The sequence below is a fragment of the Ochotona princeps genome, chromosome 21 (assembly GCF_030435755.1).
Source record: "Ochotona princeps isolate mOchPri1 chromosome 21, mOchPri1.hap1, whole genome shotgun sequence".
NCBI lineage: Eukaryota > Metazoa > Chordata > Mammalia > Lagomorpha > Ochotonidae > Ochotona > Ochotona princeps.
In genome coordinates, this window is record NC_080852.1 from 13,165,093 (window position 1) to 13,184,169 (window position 19,077).

The window sequence follows — 19,077 nt, forward strand, 5'->3', positions numbered from 1 at the left end:
GAAAACAAAAAAGTGCTAACGCGCTGCTTGAGCCAGCACCGCTTGAGAGCCAGAATCCTGATGTTAAGTACTTTGAGTCAAGGATGCGCCACAAGTGAGCTGGGAAGACTTGTTTTTAATCACAATAGATCCTTCCCTACAGGCTTTTTCAGGGCCATGGTTTTGCCAGTGATGCTACCTCACCAATATTTTTTCCAGAGAGGCAGACACGCCAAGACCCTATCCCGCCCTGTAGGGTTGAGCCAACCACAGAGCTTTGACCAACAGCTGCCACACAGCCTACCACGACTGGAAGATAAGGTTGACACGTGGCAGTTTGACTTTATGATCTAAAAAGCCTCCACTGCCACCAGCTGTACGTGGCCCAGGCACCACAGGAAACATGCACCGACCTTGAACCTGCCACTCAAGTTCTTCCTAGCTCCTTGTTCTCTCTGGTCAGTGTGGGTCTGGAGGCAGAATAAACACGCCGGCTCGGACTCCTCCCAAGGCATGGGCCACCCATCAGAGCAGGGCCTGTCAGCTACCAGCCTGCCCTGCCCTGGCCTCAGAACTGTGCTGCTCCTCAGGCGGACAGCATGAGCCACCCTTGTCCCTCCCTTCATGGAGGATTCGTACAGAAAGCTCGTCAGAACCGTGCCTGGGCCCTCTGCTACCTGCCACGTGTTCCCTGGAACAACAAACAGCTGAATTAAGATTGGCGTGTGCATGAAGAACCCCGAGAAGGGCTCGCTCAGCCCTGGGAGCAGGAGCTGGTGCTGCCGCGCTGGTCTCTGGGGCGCCACAGCAGCTACCGCAGGCTCCGGCACACAACTCTGCTCAGTGCTCCCAGACAGCTCTGCTAAAGCAATGGAGGAATAACTGACAGTGTTTTCAGGCCTAGAAGCTACAAGTTCGTGGCACTTGATTAATACCACTAAATAATACTTCTCAAATGACCTGCAGCTGAGGAGCCCCATACCCCAGCACGCTGTAAGCTGTTACTAACAGAAGTATGAAACCGGCAAGGCCGCCTTCGACCAGTGCCACCCTCACTTACTGGCACTGCTACACTATGTAACCCAGGTCTTGCTTGTCAGTGCTGCAGCCTGGATACGTGCCTGCCTTCCAACTTTAGGATGGCCCAGGCTGCTGACGGTGGCCCGGAACACTGTCCATTTGAGCCCCACCCTCTCATACATGCAACAGCAAACGTAACACCGCAGATGGCACAGACACTGGATGAGAACATACGCACAGGAAAGCAGACATGCTCATCTGGTGTCAGGCCCAGGAGGAAGAGGCAGGCACGAGAGGACAGGCGGGTGCACATTTCCTTGGCTCCTTACCCTGCCAAGCCCTGGGACCGCCAGACACCGTGCAGGGCAGAGAGCACGTTCCCACTGGCCATGCTGGAGCCAGCCTGCAGGAGACAGCAAAGGGACAGGGACAGCTGTTACCTTGCCAAACTCCCCATGTGCGAGCCGGGTCCCTAGCACCCCTGCCTGGGCCACGGTTTCAGGTGGACTGTGGGGCGCCTTGAGACTCAGTGTTCGCTGGCAGTGTGTGGCTAGCAGGGACCTGGCCCCCAGCTCCTGGAGAAGCTGCTTGATGGAACTCAGCTGTGTCCAACCCAGGCCAAAGGCTGCAAGCAGCATGGAACGCCCTGAGGATGAAGAGAGCCATCCACATAGAGGGGACACTAGGACGCTCGCCTCGGTGATGAACACTGACCAAACAGCCATGTGCAATTTGAAATGAGGCTGACACTCTTCCGTCTACTACCCTGCGCACGGGAATTCTGCCTGGACTGTGCCCTTTCTTTGGCTCAGTCCAGAGAGTTATGTGTATGGCATTCTTTGAACTTTCCAGCTTTTTAACTATTTTTCTTTATGATCATTAATAAAATGTATCTATTCTGGCATCTGTTTTAACTTGGCCAGGGACAGCCTACCATGATGTGGATGCCTTGCAGATGGCATGAAGCTCATCAAACTGTGGCCTCAGAGCTCTCACCTCCACCCCCCAAACAACAACAGCAACAAACTATTCTGAATACTATCACAAGGCAGAGGCCCTTGCAGCCCTGTGTGCATAAAAAAGTAGGTGAAAGTGGATTGAGAGGCCAGATGCCAGACTTGTGGGCATGGCGTGACAGGGGTACTGTTCTGTCAGTGTCAGTTGTATTAACGGCTCAGTAGGAGGCACCAGGTACTGTCCCAGCGAGGGGCTGCAACACTGTAGCCCCCTAGAGCATCCTCAAGTCCCAATGCAACATACAGAACTGTCCATTGCGCCCACATGCCATGACGTTACCCCTTACCTTTGCCAACATAATCCGTGTCTTTGCCACATCCAGAGGTGTGGTGACTGCGGCTGCGCATGCACCTGTGTGTGGGAGACCCAACAGTCAAGTGAGAGCTTGTTCACCGGGTGCTAACATTTTATTTTTCCTTGATAACTCCTAAGTGGCCCAATCACTTCTTCACATCTACCTTCCTGATCCAGGAACTGCTTGCTTGATGCACTCTGCCCCTCACTCCATCTCTGACAATGAAGGAGAGCTCCAAATGTAAGAGGTGCAGTGTAACCTTGACCCTCTCAGGGAGAAGCACGAGGCCCTATCATCTCTCTGGCTTTTATGGGACACATGCCTCACTGTGGGTGGCACGCAGCCCCGAGTCCTCAGCCAATCCCTGCCACTCTGGGATCACTGTGCGTTCCCTGCAGGAGGAATGCACCATTTCTGCTCCGTGCACAGCTAACTGGATGAGTCCCGAGCACCACACAGGGTGTGTGTGACAAAGGGCTGGGTTCTTCTGCTTACCACAGCAAAACCGGCCAGAGGTCACAGGCTCCTTTTGATGGGGCAGTTCGCGTTTTCTCCCTTTGAAGCTCTCTTCCACAACCTTGCTTCCACAGGCCTTCTCCCCACCCCCTCCTTCCGCATGTTCCCCTCACTTCTCTGTATCTACATGCCGGCGTTGCCAACTGTCCTTTAAAAAGAGGGTTGATAACTACGGAAAAAATTGAATGACCTTTTTTGTTCATGTAAACCAGTGTGTGGTGTCCATATTTTATTTAACACACACAAAGCTACCTTTTAAACACCAAGGCCATCAAGGCTTCGGGGACTGAGTGGAGCTTGGGAGTGTGCGGGAGGCTCAGAGAGCGTGCGGGCTGCCCTCCGAGTGGGGCCGTGACAGACAGGTGACTCAGGACCCGCTGGCTTTCTCAAAGGCGCACCTCACACTTCCCGTGTGCCAGTTCTAGTTTCCCATGAAGGTCACCTTAACCGAGCCATGTGTATTAGAATCACCTTGTTTTAACCAATTTTGGAGTATAAATTTATAAAACAGAAAACACTTTGTCCTAACTTCAAATCTTACCTGAAATTGACTTGCTAAAATTTTAAAATGTCATGGCCCTGGCCCTGAAAGCCTACTCTTCTAACTTTCATAAACCAAATAACGTGCCCTACAAGAGTAAGTATTATTTTAGTTATAGGAAAGGACCCAGGAAAGGTTCACATCCATCTTTAGAAAGAATCCTTGGAAAGAAAAGGGAAAAGCAACAACCTAGTAATATCTCAAGCTTCCCACTCTAAACATCATGTATTTGGTTTTGTTTACTCCACTGGCAGCAGGTCCAACAGGGTCTGGCCAGAAACAGCACGCAAAGCTGCTCCGGCTGGCTGGCCTCAGGTGGAATCCTCGCTGCTGTGAACGCATCTCATCAGACAGATCCTTATTCTCACATGCCCCCGGGGACAGCAAGCCTACAGGTGCACAAACGGCTCCTCACCGTGCAAACTGATACTAAGCCCCAGACCTGGGCTCCTGACCACTGGCTTTCTAGTGGCCTCAGCTTTCTCACATACACAAAGAAGACAGATCCAGAATACAGGCAGTGGGGAGTCCATGCCAAATGTCTCCAGTTCCGCTGGGTCCACAGCACTGCTCCGAGTAAGCAGTTCTGTTCTCGACAGGGAGAACTATGACTCTCCTTCGTCTCTAACCAGGACACCAGTGGGCATTCCAAGCTGCTTACTGAGTACCCTGGACAGGTGTCTGTAGTATTTCCAAAGTAAAAATTTCAACATCTTCTAGGCAGGAGGGGCTGAAGCTGGCATCTGTGGGTGCTTCCTTCAGAACTGGCCAGCTCTCTCAGTGACTGTGTTCTCTAGAATTAACTTTTGCTGTCCTACAGATTAACTTATGCCCAGGCCCACACGGTTAGAATGGAGCCAAGTCCTGTGCGTTTGGACTTTCCACTCTCTGACGACTCTGATGTAGCTTCAAAGAAAGGCAAATTCACATCTATCTGGCTGCCAACACTGGCTCGACTGCTTGAAAATGTACGTAAACTGGGCTCGGCAGCGTGGCCTAGTGGCTAAGGTCCTCACCTTGATCCCATATGGCCGCTGGTTCTAATCCCGGCAGCTCCACTTCCTCTATCTCTCCTCCTCTCAGTATATCTGACTTTGTAATAAAAATAAAATAAATCTTAAAAAAAAAAAAAGAAAATGTACGTAAACTACCCCCACAGAAATTCCACAGACCTAATGGTTGACAGAGGACATCTAATACATTTGAAAACTAATCCAAGTCCTCTCGGCCATGAGTAAAGTTTACCTTTGAGTGCCTGCCATTATTCTCTTACAGATTTAGTTTTCACGAAAGTACCAGCACAAAAGGCTAAGGACAGAAGCACGTGCACCTGAGTCAGCTTGAGTCTCTTCAAACACAAGGATTTCTTCAGCTCAAAGACCGTGCAATGCTCTCCATAAGGCTGTAAGAAGGGGGCCAGGCTTTGGCACAGCAGGCTGAGCCACACTGTGCAACACAAACATCCTTTATGAGCCCCAGTCTGAGTCTTGGCTATTCTCTGCTGCCAATCCTCCCCCTAATGCCCCTGGGGAGGTAGCTGGTGAGGGCCCTGCCACCCATGAGGGAGATGTGGGTGGGGCTCCAGGTTCTGCGCTTTCACCTGGCCTGCGCCATTACAGCCACTCAGGAAGTGAACAAGCCCTCCACTTTCAAATAAATAAATCAATCTTTTTTTTTTAAATGGCTCCAAGAAGGGTTTGTGAAGATGATGAACTAGAGTAACTTGTCAAAATGGGCAGGCGGAGGGGCCCTGGACTTGCAGTTACAATGTGGTTATTTTCCACATTTGCCCTCAGGGAGCTGTAAGCTACTGGTCATAAATACAAAGCACACACTAACATGGGAGACAGGAAATGACTCGGTACAGCAACTACGGGTGGCTTCGGGTTGCCGAAGGTCTCCATTGGAGCGAGATTTTCACTGAATGTCAGGCCAGCTGCTTTCCAGGCCCACACTCTGGGGAGGCCAGACTCCACCTCCCGCTTCCTGGGGCAACAAGGGCAGATGCCTTGCCCCGGAGCAAGGGCTCAGCTCTGGAGCGCCAGTGCACCGGCTGCCTGCCGTGCCTGTGCCTCCGGGCTCCAGGATCCCAAGCAGTGCTAGAGGAATGGGGGACACCCTGGTACCCCTCTCCCATGCAGGCTGCACAGAGGCACCCCAGGAGCAGCCACACTTCCTGACAGGAATGCCACAGCTGCCGCTGCCCGGTGTGTTCTTAACACCAGGCTGGCCTTTCTCATTTGCTACCCAAATAATCCTTAACCCTATTTCAGACTTTCGAGCCCTGGGGGAGGGTGAAGTCACTCTCCTGTTCTTCTTTCCTACAGACTTTAACAAGGCACTTATTAACTGGCACTGTTAAAACAAAAGTGTCACAATAGTAGCGGAAGTGCTAACTATGCAGACTCCATTAGGTCTTCAGGTTTTATGTCTGGAAGTTAACCTCAATTGAGGAAGTTGGCAAAGTCCTTTTCCCCCAGGTTTAACCCCTGACCAGAAGCCAAGAGCATTTCTAAGCATGACTAGCCATCAACACCTCCCATCTCCAGAGACACTGTGGAGATCTGTGCCAAGGTGCTGATGACACAGGCACAGGAGAGGAGTGGCCTCTGGAGGGCCCGGAGAAGGGCCCTGGGGTGACGATGTGGCCAACGCACCCTTGGAACCGCACACGGGCATGAGAACTCTGGGTGCTGCCTTAGCAGCGAGCTTTCTCAGTGCCTTTGGCGCAGCACAGGGCAGCGGGTGAGCGAGCAGGGGCTGCACGTGCTGCAAGGCGTGCCCGTGACTCCGGACCGTGTCGCACACGGTGCTGCGAGCGGCTCTGAGAGTAACACTGCTTTTTCACCACCTGGAGCATTTTCAAATGATGTTTGCCCTTCAGAAATGCTTTAAAACAGGAACCTTGTTCTTCAGGACTAACATTTGTGCCACAAGAAACTACAAAGCAAAAAGGGACAGAAACAAGCCATGTATCTGTCACGTGCTAAAAATGTATAGTTCTACTGACCACCTATTTTTGGCAGACCTTGGGCAAACACTTTCACTAACAGGTGAAGCTCAGCTGAAAAACAAAAAAGAGAGAGAGAACTGTAATGAAGACTTTTTTCTATCTACAGCCTATCAGAGCAGACCATTGCGCCCAGTAACTTCATTACTCTGAGTCTTTCAAAGCACATGAGAATATGAGTGAGTTGTCCTAAGAGCTTTTCCTTCCTGGGTGCGGGTGGTTCAAGGTTCTTAGTGAGACAGGTGTCCGGGTGTACAGGTGGCTGAGCACTGACCCTGTCACAGTGATGGCTGACGCCACACCACAGGTCTTCACGTGAGACTTGCCAATCTTGTCAGGCACCTAGCCCGCACTTGCCAGTGTGGCTTCAGACACTTCCCTTCCTTCACAAGCCCCAGCAGCCTAGACGGTGCTGTGTGAAGGTCTGGATGACGGCTCCCTGCCAGAATGCACCTGCATGGCAGACACTTTCCTCCTCGCACTCCTGACAAATCTAAGCGCATAGTGCCTATAACATACTACTCTTAAAAAGCATATCTTCAGATCCAATATTTAAGGAATGGAACCAGAGAATATACACTTCTTACCTCAGCATATAGTCAATTTCTGAGTACTATTAACTTTCAAGGCACGGCATTTATCCACATTTCCAAAATGTGCACTTGAACCCCAAGGCCCAAGAGGGAGTCAACGTAAAGGCGACCTGCTCCAAGGGCCTGGGGAGTAAGGATTTCTGATTTCTGGGAAATTAATCAGAACCACCTGTGCCTTAACCACAGAGAACAATTACATGGCCACGTGTTGGGTAGAAACAATTATCGATCCTTACCAGCCTGGGCAGTTGGACGTCCAGGGGTAAGATTTTTACTTTTATCAGTTCTTTAAATCAGAGAGGTTTATATAATGAAGGATGTGTGTTTTCTATTTTCCCAAACACTGCAATCAAAAGCCCCAGCCCAACAACCATTAAACAAATTTGAGAAGAACTGTTTTCTATTTATGACCTAAAGCCACCCTTCTGTCATTTGGAGCTTCCCGGGTCAGTTAAGAGCTTGAAATTACACAGCAAACTTCCACTTTGTTTCCACTGCAATTCCAATTTACCTTTAACTCTAATAACAAAACCTCCTCCTCCCTTAGGGTTTAAAAGGGTATCACTTTCTAAATTCTTTAATGAATCTGACTTCTCACCGGGAAACTCCTGAGACTCAGCGATGGATAACACAATGTTGCCTATTGTCACTGTGCTTGGGCTATGATGTCTCCAAAATGCCCAGATGTTTAGGCTGCCCTGCTGTGTCTTCTACCCTGCACAGCCCAGCCTGCAGTAGGTTGTGGAGTAGCCAGCCTGTGCTCTCCTGACACCAGTTAATCAGTGGTGCTGTCAAATCTGTCACAGGAGCGGTGAATCATGGCTTTCTGCACAACCTGCTTCCAGCCCCAGGCGCTCCTCAAGGCAGACAGCTGCACGGCCGCCCCGCCCCTAGGCTGCCCCGCCCCAAGAGGCCCTCATCAGTCATCCTGAAGATAATCCAAGGGCCTGAGTGAAGGCTTTAAGAAAGATAAAAAGAAAGAGGAAAATTTGTCAAAAACAAATTGGCTGTCTTTCAGGCAGACACCTTTTCAGCAGTTTTTTCTTCCCCTGCAACACTTTCCCCAAACAGCTAGTGAAGCTCTCTTCATCTAAACAATCTGGAATTTCTAAAGAATGTTGTTTTTGTCTCGTTATTATTTTCACATTTCCTCCCCCCTCTCCAGGCCTTTCCCAGCATCAGATAATCCTCTGCACCTGCAAAAGCTCCACACACTGCCGACTGCCAAGAATCCACCACACGATCCTGCCGCCAGGACCAGAGGGCCTGTGTGTAAGCACAAAGAAAAATACAAGTTATTAAATATTTGCATTTGTCGGAACCTCCTGTGGGTTAGCTCTAGGGATGGGAACTTAAGTGAGAAGCTATTTTGGTGGCATTCTTTACTTATGACATAAGTGATTTTCCCAAGGCCCTAACTGCATTCTAAAATAAGGCGCAGGAACAAGGGTGACAGCTCCATCTGAGCGCTTTCTGGAAACATGCTGACACACTGGTGTGTATGCATCACACATGCATAGATCAAAATAAAAATACAGGACAACAAACTCTTTCAGATATCTTCACATATAATTCTAAACAAAGAAATACCACTTTTCACAGATTAGTCCAGATTCCTCAGCTCCTTTCACAACCCTTATCCATACCACACATGTTTGAGGGATACTAACCCCATTACCTACATATCATTTAAAGATCTGTCAATACTCTTCCTGTACTGTCACCTAACAGCTTGAGGGTTACACAAGCACACATACCAAGTTTCACACGGGGCAGAATAATGGCTAAGCCACGGTGCCTTGTTCACAAGAGTTCGTGAGCAGTAGGAGACACAATAAAGCTCCAGGAAGTAGTGAGGACTCTGAGTCCAGCACTGGAATGATCTCTGACCATCTGTTCTCCACCTCCCAACTCCGAGGAGCGAGCCCTGCAATCCAGACTTTACCAGCAGAGCCAGCACAGAATTTTTCCTTACCTCTATTGAGGTGTGATTAATATCCCATAAACTGCACATCCTCAAGTATGTAATTTGATAGGCTGTCACATGCACACAAAATGGACACAAAAAATATGGTGAATTTATCCATGACCCCAAAAGGTTATTTTGTGTCCAAGGGAACCTCTCTTTACTGCCCTTCCATGTTACCGCTCAAGCAGTACAATCTTCCCATCACCCTGGATTAGTTTACCTTCTCCAGAATCTCAGATAAGTGTAGTCATATGCTAATTTTCTAAACCTAGCATCTTCTATTCAGCATCATTTTGTTTCATTCCTGTTACCACAGGTCTCAACAGCATATTCTCTATTTTTTCTTTTTTTGATGATGAGTAACACATTATATGGATCCATCATAGTTTACACACTGACCTGTGGACAGACATTCGGAATTTTTCCAGTGTTGCTTCTTACACACAAGGCCACTATAAACATGTATCTACACATGTATGAATGTGGACACAGACATTCACTTCCCTTGGGGAAACATCTAGCAGTGAGCTAGCTGGACCACAACGAGGGCATGTTTAATTTAAGAACTGCCAACCTGACCTGCACAGTACCTACACCAAATCACGTGTCCAGTAAGCTCAGTTCTCTACATTTTTCCAACACTTGGTACCATCTGCAAGTTTATGGTAACCATTCCGAATAATGGCGAATAATATTTCACTATGGTTTTAGTTTGCATTTCCACAATGGCTAATGAATGTACCTATCAGCCATCTCTTTTTGGTAAGTGTCCACTCAGGTGCTTTTGCACACTTTGATTGGGTTATCCGTTCTGTAACCAAGTTCTGAGTCTCCATTACACATTCTGAACTCAAATCATTTTGCAAATACATTCTGCTAGCCTATGGCTTATCTTTTTGTCCTCTGAAAACTTCAAACAATGCTTGATTGACAAGGTCCACACTATGCTTGCATGGGTCTTACTTCTAAAGCCCATTTAAGAGACTTTTGCCAAAGCTAAAGTTATGAAGACTATTCTAAATTTTCTGCTAGAAATTTTCTGCTAGAAATTTTCTGCTTTGAGGTTCTACATTTGTCTCTAACCCCTCATCTGGGGTTGGTATTTCATGGGGTATGGTACGGATCACAAATGGATCATATGTTTGGACACATGAATTTCCACATATGTTTCCCACATGAATACAACTGGGAATGACGGTCCTTGATCCTGTGACTGCCTTCTCACATTTTTTTTAAAGATTTATTTAATTTTATTGGAAAGGCAAATAAACAGAGAAGAAGAGACAGAGAGGAAGATCTTCTGTCCGATAATTCACTCCTCAAGTGACTGCAACGGTCAGTACCGCGCCGATCTGGAGCTAGGAGCCCAGATCTTCTGGGTCTCCCACGCAGGTGCAGGGTCCCAATGCATTGGGCCATCCTCGACTGCTTTGCCAGTTCACAAGCAGGGAGCTGGATGGGAAGCAGGGCTGCTGGGATTAGAACCAGTTCCCATATGGGATCCTGGTGCATTCAAGGCGAGGACTTTAGCCGCTAGGCCACTGTGCTGGGCCCTGTCTTCTCACTTTTAACAAAAATCAGTTGTCCCTATGGGGCTGGGATGGGGATATTTCCAGACTTTTCTATTTTAACCTATGTATATGTCTTGATATCAATTTTATTCTTGATCATAACAGCTTTATAATATACCTTATAATCAGGCAGTATTAATTTCCCAAATTTGTTCTTCTTCAAGGTAGTTTTGACTGCTCTAGGTTTTTTTAATATAAATTTTAGATACATTTTAAAGAAGATTTATTTCTTCAAAATAATCAGTTGGTATTTTGATTAAGACTGCAATAAAATTATTGAGATTTGGGGGAAATGGAGATATTCTTAATATATGAAAAAGAATTATTTGACTCAGAATTATTTCTCTTTGCTTAGGCCTCCTTTAATGTCACTCAGTATTGGTTTTCAGTTTTCAGAATATAGACCTTGTTTTTGGTATTATCAAATACCTGTCTATGGGCTTTATATGTTTTAAGGGCACTGTAAATTTTTTTTTTAAAGAATTATTTATTTTATTACAAAGTCAGATATACAGAGAGGAGGAGAGACAGAGAGGAAGATCTTCCGTCCGATGACTCACTCCCCAAGTGAGCCGCAACGGGCCGGTGCTGTGCTGATCCGATGCAGGGAACCTGGAATCTCCTCCGGGTCTCCCACGCGGGTGCAGGGTCCCAAGGCATTGGGCCGTCCTCAACTGCCTTCCCAGGCCAAAAGCAGGGAGCTGGATGGGAAGTGGAGCTGCCGGGACTAGAACCGGTGCCCATATGGGATCCCGGGGCGTTCAAGGCGAGGACCCTAGCCGCTAGGCCACGCCACCGGGCCCGGCACTGTAAATTATTAATGACATTGGGTTTTTGTTTTAAGCACGCTTAGTATTTTTCATCAAAGGCATAGCCACACAGAGAAAAAGAGACAAAGAAAGAAATACTCCATCTGGTATTTGCCAGACACCTGCAGCAGCCAGGACTGGGGACCAGTGTCAAGCCAGGAGTCCAGAATTCCACCCAGGTCTCCCACATGGATAGCAGGGTACCAAGTACTTGACCAACCGCCTGCTGTCTCTAAGGAAGCCCTGGCAGTAACAAAAGTGGAGAGACAGACTCAAACTGGCGCCCCAGCATGAGATATAGGTGTCAGAATTAGTCCTTAACCTGGTGTGCCACAGCATGCACTCATACTGTTTCTTCTTTGTATCTGCATCTCTGCTTGCTCACTGCTAGTAGATAGAAACTGATTATCAATACAATTGACATGAATAACCTTGTAACATGCAAGGTTGTGCTAAACCCAACTGGTAAAACTAGCCAACTGTGGTAGCACTTTTGTAGGGTGACTTCTACACAGAGGACTGTACGTGCAAGTGCACACAATGATTGTTCTTCCTCATTACAATCCCTTTTCTTACTGCACACATGGCACTTATGGCCACAAATATTACTGAAAAAGATGCCATGAATACATTAATTTAATGGCTAGGCTACTATAATGACCTACCAAGACACATTTAGAAACAATCAAATACACCACAGTGAAGGGAGAACAGTGAACTTGGCACTAGTTTTGCACACTTGGTACCTTCTCGGAAGATCAAGGGGTGGCTATAAAACTGAATAGGATAAATGAGTGAAGATATATACTGGCCCTAGTTACACTGTCAACTTTAGCAACTTCTACTGCTAAAGATATACTTACTTATTTGAAAGGCACACTGGGGGTGGGGTGGGGAAGAGAGCCAAAAGAGCTGTTATCTGCTGGCTTAGCCCCAAAATGGCCACAATAACAGAAGCTGGACCGGTCCAAGTCAGGAACCAGGACATTCTAGGTCTCCCACATGGCTATAGAGAATCAAGAACTTGGACTGTCTTCTACTGTTTCCCAGGCACATTAACAGGAAGCTGGATCAAAAGTGGGGCAGCTGGACTCAATCTGTCACCTACAGGAGACACTGGCACTACAGGCAGCAGCTCTACCCACCATGCCACAGTGCCAGCCTATCTGTTTTTTGTTAAGATTTATTTATTTGAGAGGCTGGCATGGTAGAACTGCAAGCTAGTCCTCTACCCTGTGGCAATGGTATCCCATATGAGCACTGGTTTGTGTCCCAGGTGCTCTATGTCTGGGAAAGCCGTGGAGGACGACCCAAGGCCTTGGGGTCCTGCATGTGGGTGGGAGACACAGAAGAAGCTCCTGGCTTGAGATCAGCTCAGCTCTGGCTGTTGTGGCCATTTGGGGAGTGACCAGTAAACAAGACCTTCTCTCCCTCACCTCCTCTGTCTATAAAACTGCCTAGCAAATAAAAATAAATCTTTTTCAAAGAGATTTATTTAATTGAAGACAGAGTCAGAGACAAGGAAACAGAGAGAGAGGGTTCTTCTATCCGCTAGGTCACTCATCAAATGCCAAAATGGCAGGAGAGAGGCCAAGCCATGTGCAGGAACTGGGTCTTTTCTGGGTCTCTCAAGTGGGTACAGGCACCCACAGACTTGGGCCATTTTCTACTGAGTTTCCAGGCACGTTAGCAGGGAGCTGGATCAGAAGTGGAACAGGTGGGAGCTTCGCCCACTATACTACAATGCCAGCCCCTTAACAACTTTTCTTGAGCCAGACGTGGAATGATGTAAGCCATCTAACAAACGAGATGTACAGCACTGTGTAGTGTGTAAGCACTCCAGCACTATCTAAGTTTACTGTATTAAGAGTACAGCTATCAAAGATTTTTATGGCCTTGCTTGTGAAACAAGCATTTAAAAGTTTTATTATAAATCAGTTTCCAAAGATAGTGTTTTCACTAACCACAGTACTTGCTGTGTTTTCGTAAATGCTTTGAATGTTTGTAAATTTGTATATTTTGTACAAAGCATTTTCTTTGCAATCTACTAAACATTGGAGACAGAATATGAAGCTTGACAGAATAAAAGCTATTCACATTTAAGGTGGCATCATGCACACTGATACCAAGCTAATGCCAATGTTAATGCCATTACTACTTCACCAACCTATTAGAAAAGGAAATTAATCACATGAAACTTTCGTGGATTAGTCAGTTATCCTAGTCAAAGGCTCCAATGAGCACAATTACTCCAGACCCAGAGAGGACTGCTAGTAATGAGGCACTCCCAGGCAACAGCAAAGAGCAGATTATGAAATGTGAACCAGGTGTCATGTACCAAGATGAGATCTAAGATGCTGTGTAATTCAGAAACTCAAAAAGCGTTTCCTGAGAACCTACCAGCTAGCAGGCATTTTATAGTCAACAAGAATAAAACAGTCGTTTGGTCTAATAAATCGGGGGAGGCTCAGCAGGGAAAGAGGAGAGTTATAAAAGACAGAGGGGAGATGACACAGAAGGCTTCAGAGATGCTGCTGTCTGGACAGAAAAAAAATCTGGTTGCTAGGGGCGAAAAACACCATCAAAATAGACTTGGATGACTGAAGACACCATTTAAAAATAGACTTTCACAGATAAGCCTAACTTTCCATTAAACCTGCAGATTAGTCTTAAGAACATAATAAAGAAATCCATCTGTAATTGAAATGAATTCGGGTAAGTAACCTTAAAAAAAAAAATCTGTAAATGAACCAGCAAGTTCAAAGTTGAGTGAGAAATGTTAGTGGCAAACACAGAACTTGACCTAACTAATGATCGCACAGCAACTGCTACACGTGCCCTTCAGAACCTGGACGCTGCAGGTGCAAATGATGCTCACACACAAACTCCCACAACCCTCCCGGGGTCCTACGTGGCACGGGCGACATGCAGCATGTCGTCCTCTTACAGGGAAGGAAGCTGAGGCTCGGAATGCTTACACAGCTAGCTGTATAGCTCACACTGACACTAACAGAACTGGGTGTGAAAGAGAATCTTCGGAGCAAAACCACGTGGGGGCAGGCATTTGGCCTTGTAAACTGCTGATTTAGGATGCCCTCCTCTCCCATCAGGGTGCAAAGGTTTGATGCACTCCAGCCTCCTGGGACCCAGGAAGGAATGATGTGGCTCTAGGAACCGCTTCTGGGCACTCACATGGGAGACCTAGACTGACCTCTGGCCTCTGACAGCAGAGGAGTGAGTCAATGGGCACTCTCTCTGTCTCCCAAATGAATAAAGAGAAACCAAAAGCAGCAACAATAAATTAGGTTTGTATCTACAGGTTATATCTGCCTGGACACCAAATACAATGACATAAGACACTTCACTTCCACACACAGATCACAATGTCATGTCCATGGGCATACCGAACCAACCAACCAAATGAATAAACTATGTCAATATCTGAAACAACTTGCTTAAGTAATTCGAATTTGAAATAATTTTGTTTTGCAAATGAGACATTATCTGAAAACCAAATTTAGGAAAAGTAACAGAAACTAACTGAAACAGATGAGAGTGATTTACGAGAGGTTCACCTGGGGCAACACTGAATTCACAAAATCAGAAGAACCTGACTGATGTGAAATACTCAATATGAATTATGAAAACATCCTGAATGAAAACATGTTTTTTTTTCCCTGGCAGAATGGAGGGAGGTTGGAATTCAGGTACAAAGCACAGTGAGACAGCAGCACCAAGTTCTGCGTGGGCAAGCAGCACAGCAGTACGACGCTGCATGCCTCATGTACCCCATGCCCAGACGCCTGGCCTGCAGCCCCGGCTCCGCAGCCAGGGCCACCTGTGTGCTAATGCACACTCTGGGGGCAAGCTCAGGTACTCTAGTTCCTGTTACCCACATGGGAGACCTACAGAGCATCCCAGACTCACAGCGGCAGCCACATCCAGCCCTGACCATTGTGAGCATGTGCAGAAAAAATCAGTGGATGGAAGCTCGCTCCACCTCCACCCCAAAATACATACATATACTTAAAAACTATACTGGAGAGCCCAGCATGGTAGCCTAGTGGTTAAAGTCCTTGTCTTGCATGTGCCAGGATCCTGCTGGTTCTAATCTCAGCTGCTCCATTTTCCATTCAGCTCCCTGCTTGTGGCCTGGGAAAGCAGTCGAGAACAGCCCAAAGCCTTGGGACCCCGCACCCATATGGGAGATCTGGAAAAGGCTCCTGGCTTCGAATTGGCGTAGCTCTGGCTGTTGCGGCCCCTTGGGGAGTCAGTCAGCAGATGAAGATCTTCCTCTCTGTCTCTCCTCCTCTCTGTATATCTGCCTTTCCAATAAAAATCAAATTAAATCAAATTATACTTGAAAACACATAAATCTGGCTTTGCCAGTACTACCTTTACTTCTGATTTCTTATGGTGCTTTGTCCCCTTTCACTTAAAGAAAAAAAAAAAAAAGAATCTATGTGCAATGAAAAAGAAAAACACCAGAAATGAGATGAGTTTGCGGCCGACTCTGAGGAGCTGGGAGGTCACCCCCACATTACCTTGGCTATATTTCAAGGAGAGACACACTGCATTTAAGTAATCTGTGGGCTGTGTGTCCGATGGACTCCGGGCTGCTGAAAGGCACGGGCCACGCTACAGGTCTAGCTCGAACTCCACAAGCAATAAAGGTACATTGACAGCATGTGTAACTTGAAAAGGCCACGGCCTTGAAATGCTCAAAGCACGGTTCTAAACACCGTGGAGCCTGTGGCCAAGCACCACACTGCAGACAAATGTCAAGCAGGGCCAATCTTCAAGGCCAAGGTTAGAAGACTCTTTAAGCAAGAGAATGAGCTTGGCTTTCCAAGACACATGGCATTTGGCCCCTAAGAAGCAGATTTCAAAGCAAGGGACAGCATACTTAGAGGCAGCAAGGAAGTTCCGGATGGAGGGAAAAGATTTGGTCAGAGAGAGAGAGAAAAGCCAGGAGGCAAGGGAAGAAGAGGGGAGAAGAAAGGAGGGGAGAGGAGGGGAGAAAGGCACAAGGGAAAGAAATAGACACACTAGGTGAGGACCCTTGAAGGTCATCAACTTCACATTTCAGGATCTCACAAAGTTTTAAGTTTCTAGGAATACTGCTACTTCAGTTACACAAATCCAAGGCGTACAGTGCATGAGAAGCTTGGGAAGCCACCAGGCCGACAGCAAGAACATCTGATAAAAAGGTGGCTATGGGTTTTGATAAAGTCACGGCCAGCAAAACCTGATGAGCGACATGACCTGAAGAAAGAGAACACATGATATTTACCGCTTGGTGGTTAGAAGAAAAGAATAATTAGCAGAAATGAGGTAGACAGTGCAGGAAGGGACTGTAGAAAAAAGGGGACAACTGTTGACCTTCAGAGTTCAGTTGAAGGGAACACTAGATACCCCTCCCCTGCAGACCTTCTTCTACAGAACAGTGTGAATGGGAAACTGCCAAAGCTCTGGCTGAGAAAAGTCTTGCTAGAAAGATTTTTCTAGATTTTCTAGAAAGTGCCTGGGAAAGCAGAAGACAGCTTAAGTCCTTGGTCCCCAGACTCACATGGGAGACTAAGAAAAAGTTCCAAGCTTTGGATCAGCTCAGCTCCAGCGTTGTGGCCATTTGGAGAGTGAACTGATGAACGGAAAACCTTTCTCTGTCTCTCCTCTTCCAGTAAATCTCCTTTTCAGATAGACAGATGGATATTTTAAGTCAATTTAATAGATAAAATCAAAACCACAAAATTAAAAGGGCCTGAAATGATCTGCTTCTACAAAGGCTTGTGACTCACGTTAACATGTCAAAAAGACAAGACTGGGCCTGGCGTGATAGCGTAGCAGTTAAGCCCTTGCCTTGAACGTGCCGGGATCCCATATGGGAGCCGGTTCTAATCCCAGCAGCTCCACTTCCCATCCAACTCCCTGCTTGTGAACTGGCAGAGCAGCAGAGGGCGGCCCAAAGCATTCGGACCCTGCACCCGCGTGGGAGACCCAGAAGAAGATCTGGGCTCCTGGCTCCAGATCGGCGCAGTACTGACCGTCGCAGTCACTTGGGGACGTCACTCATCGGACGAAGTATCCTCCTCTCTGTATATCTGCCTTTCCAATAAAATAAAAAAAAAAAAATCTTAAAAAAAAAAAAGACATGATTATATGAAAAGAAGCTCACCACCACTGATTTATGAAGGCACTGCAAGTCAATCCCAGTGAGTGACAACTACTGTGATGGCCATTTTTTCAAATGTAATATCAGATAACATCGTGGATGCAAAATAAATGGCCTACTGGCAGGAGGATAAAATGACAGTGCCACTTGGTTAAATGTTTTGCCCATTTCCGCTAACAATCAAACAGCTCACTGAAGACCCAGCCATGTCACTGCTGGGGACTTACCCGAGAGAAATAAAAACATATGCCCATATACCTCAGGTGAATATTCACAGAAGCTTTACTTTAGAATTACCAGAAATTGAAGGCACAACTATGTAAAAATAGTGAACAAATAAGCTAACTGTAATGACTACACTCATACACCTGTGGAATATTATACAGTTGTAAAAAGTATCACACCAGTGTTACAGAGAACAGTATGAACAGACTTCAAAAGTATCACAGTAAGTGACATAAAGTAAGGCATACGGCACGACAGGGAACACTGTATTTATATGCTATTCTGGAAATGAGAAAGACTAGTCACCAGGGATCAGGTATAGATAATTTTGAGGGGGATGATGGAACTCTTCCCTACGGTGGTTATAAGCATTTGCTGAAACTCATAAAAACATAGTGATTTTTACTCTCTATAAATGGTCCCTTAAAAAAGTAAGTTAAAAAAAATTAAAGCATGGTTGTAGTAAAGATCACTCTGAAAAATTCTAGACATTTCTCAAGCAGCTAGGATCCTGCAAATGTTCTTCATATTGAAAGGAGCCATGCTTCCCCTTCCTGGGGCCTCAAAGCATCGCCCTGCAGTGAGGCACCGGCTGCTGAAGCACGCAGGGCCCGTGTGAACGCTGCTTCCCGACACACTAATACAGTGTGTCTTGCTTGTTGGACAGCTGTTGGCCTCACTGTTTTTTGTCTTGCATTACAAAGGAATTGTTATGCTAATGGAATGTTCCCTTCTAATTGGACAGCTGTGACATCATACCCGAAACACGACCTGAAAAAATACTTCCACCAAGTAACACAGAGGAAATGATAAAAATAAAAACAAATAAAGCGATGGCAAAAGACCCAAAAAACTGAATAAATAAAATACACAGAAAAACTTTGCTAGATATCTATTTTCACTTGATCATGGTTTTCAGATTCTTTAAACACCGTCCACAGTGAGAAACGCACTCAGTCCTGCTGCCCTGTTCTGGTACATATGACAACACAGGCCCTCACAATTCACAACAGCCCACAGAGAATGAAAATCTAACGCGGTATGTCTACGCATATGAAAAAGGGTTTCCAAGCTTCCTTTAATGTGTAAGCAGATGTGTGATCTCCCCCAAAGCTAACTACAATCCCCCCACTCCTCCTCCTCACAGGGGATCCTGGTTCTGCTAGTGAGGCTCTGCCTGACCTCCTCTATCTCCAGGGACCTGGGCCTTCCAGCCTTCACTCAGGGCCTTTCTGTTTCCATTTACCCTAATTTTTAAACACACATAAAATAAAATTAAGCTGGACAGAAAAGGGTGATATGTAAGTTTGTGTCACTACAACAAAATACCTTAGAGACGCTCTTGATGAAAGTATGAGGT

The 19,077-nt window shown here is 46.6% G+C and overlaps 1 protein-coding gene across 2 annotated transcripts in view; it reads right to left on the minus strand.

The window, feature by feature from the left end:
• The window catches only part of SLC25A26 (solute carrier family 25 member 26), a 102,415-nt gene that overhangs the window by 4,043 nt on the left and 79,295 nt on the right, over positions 1-19,077 (minus strand). Inside the window, exons 7-9 of one of the 2 annotated variants that reach the window (XM_058678396.1) lie at positions 8,168-8,237; positions 2,303-2,367; positions 1,329-1,402 (exon numbers count right to left, since the gene is read on the minus strand). In XM_058678396.1, the coding sequence (XP_058534379.1) occupies positions 1,329-1,402; positions 2,303-2,367; positions 8,168-8,237 (209 nt within the window). The remainder of the gene's footprint in view (positions 1-1,328; positions 1,403-2,302; positions 2,368-8,167; positions 8,238-19,077) is intronic. The other variant, XR_009247315.1, reaches the window with a different exon arrangement.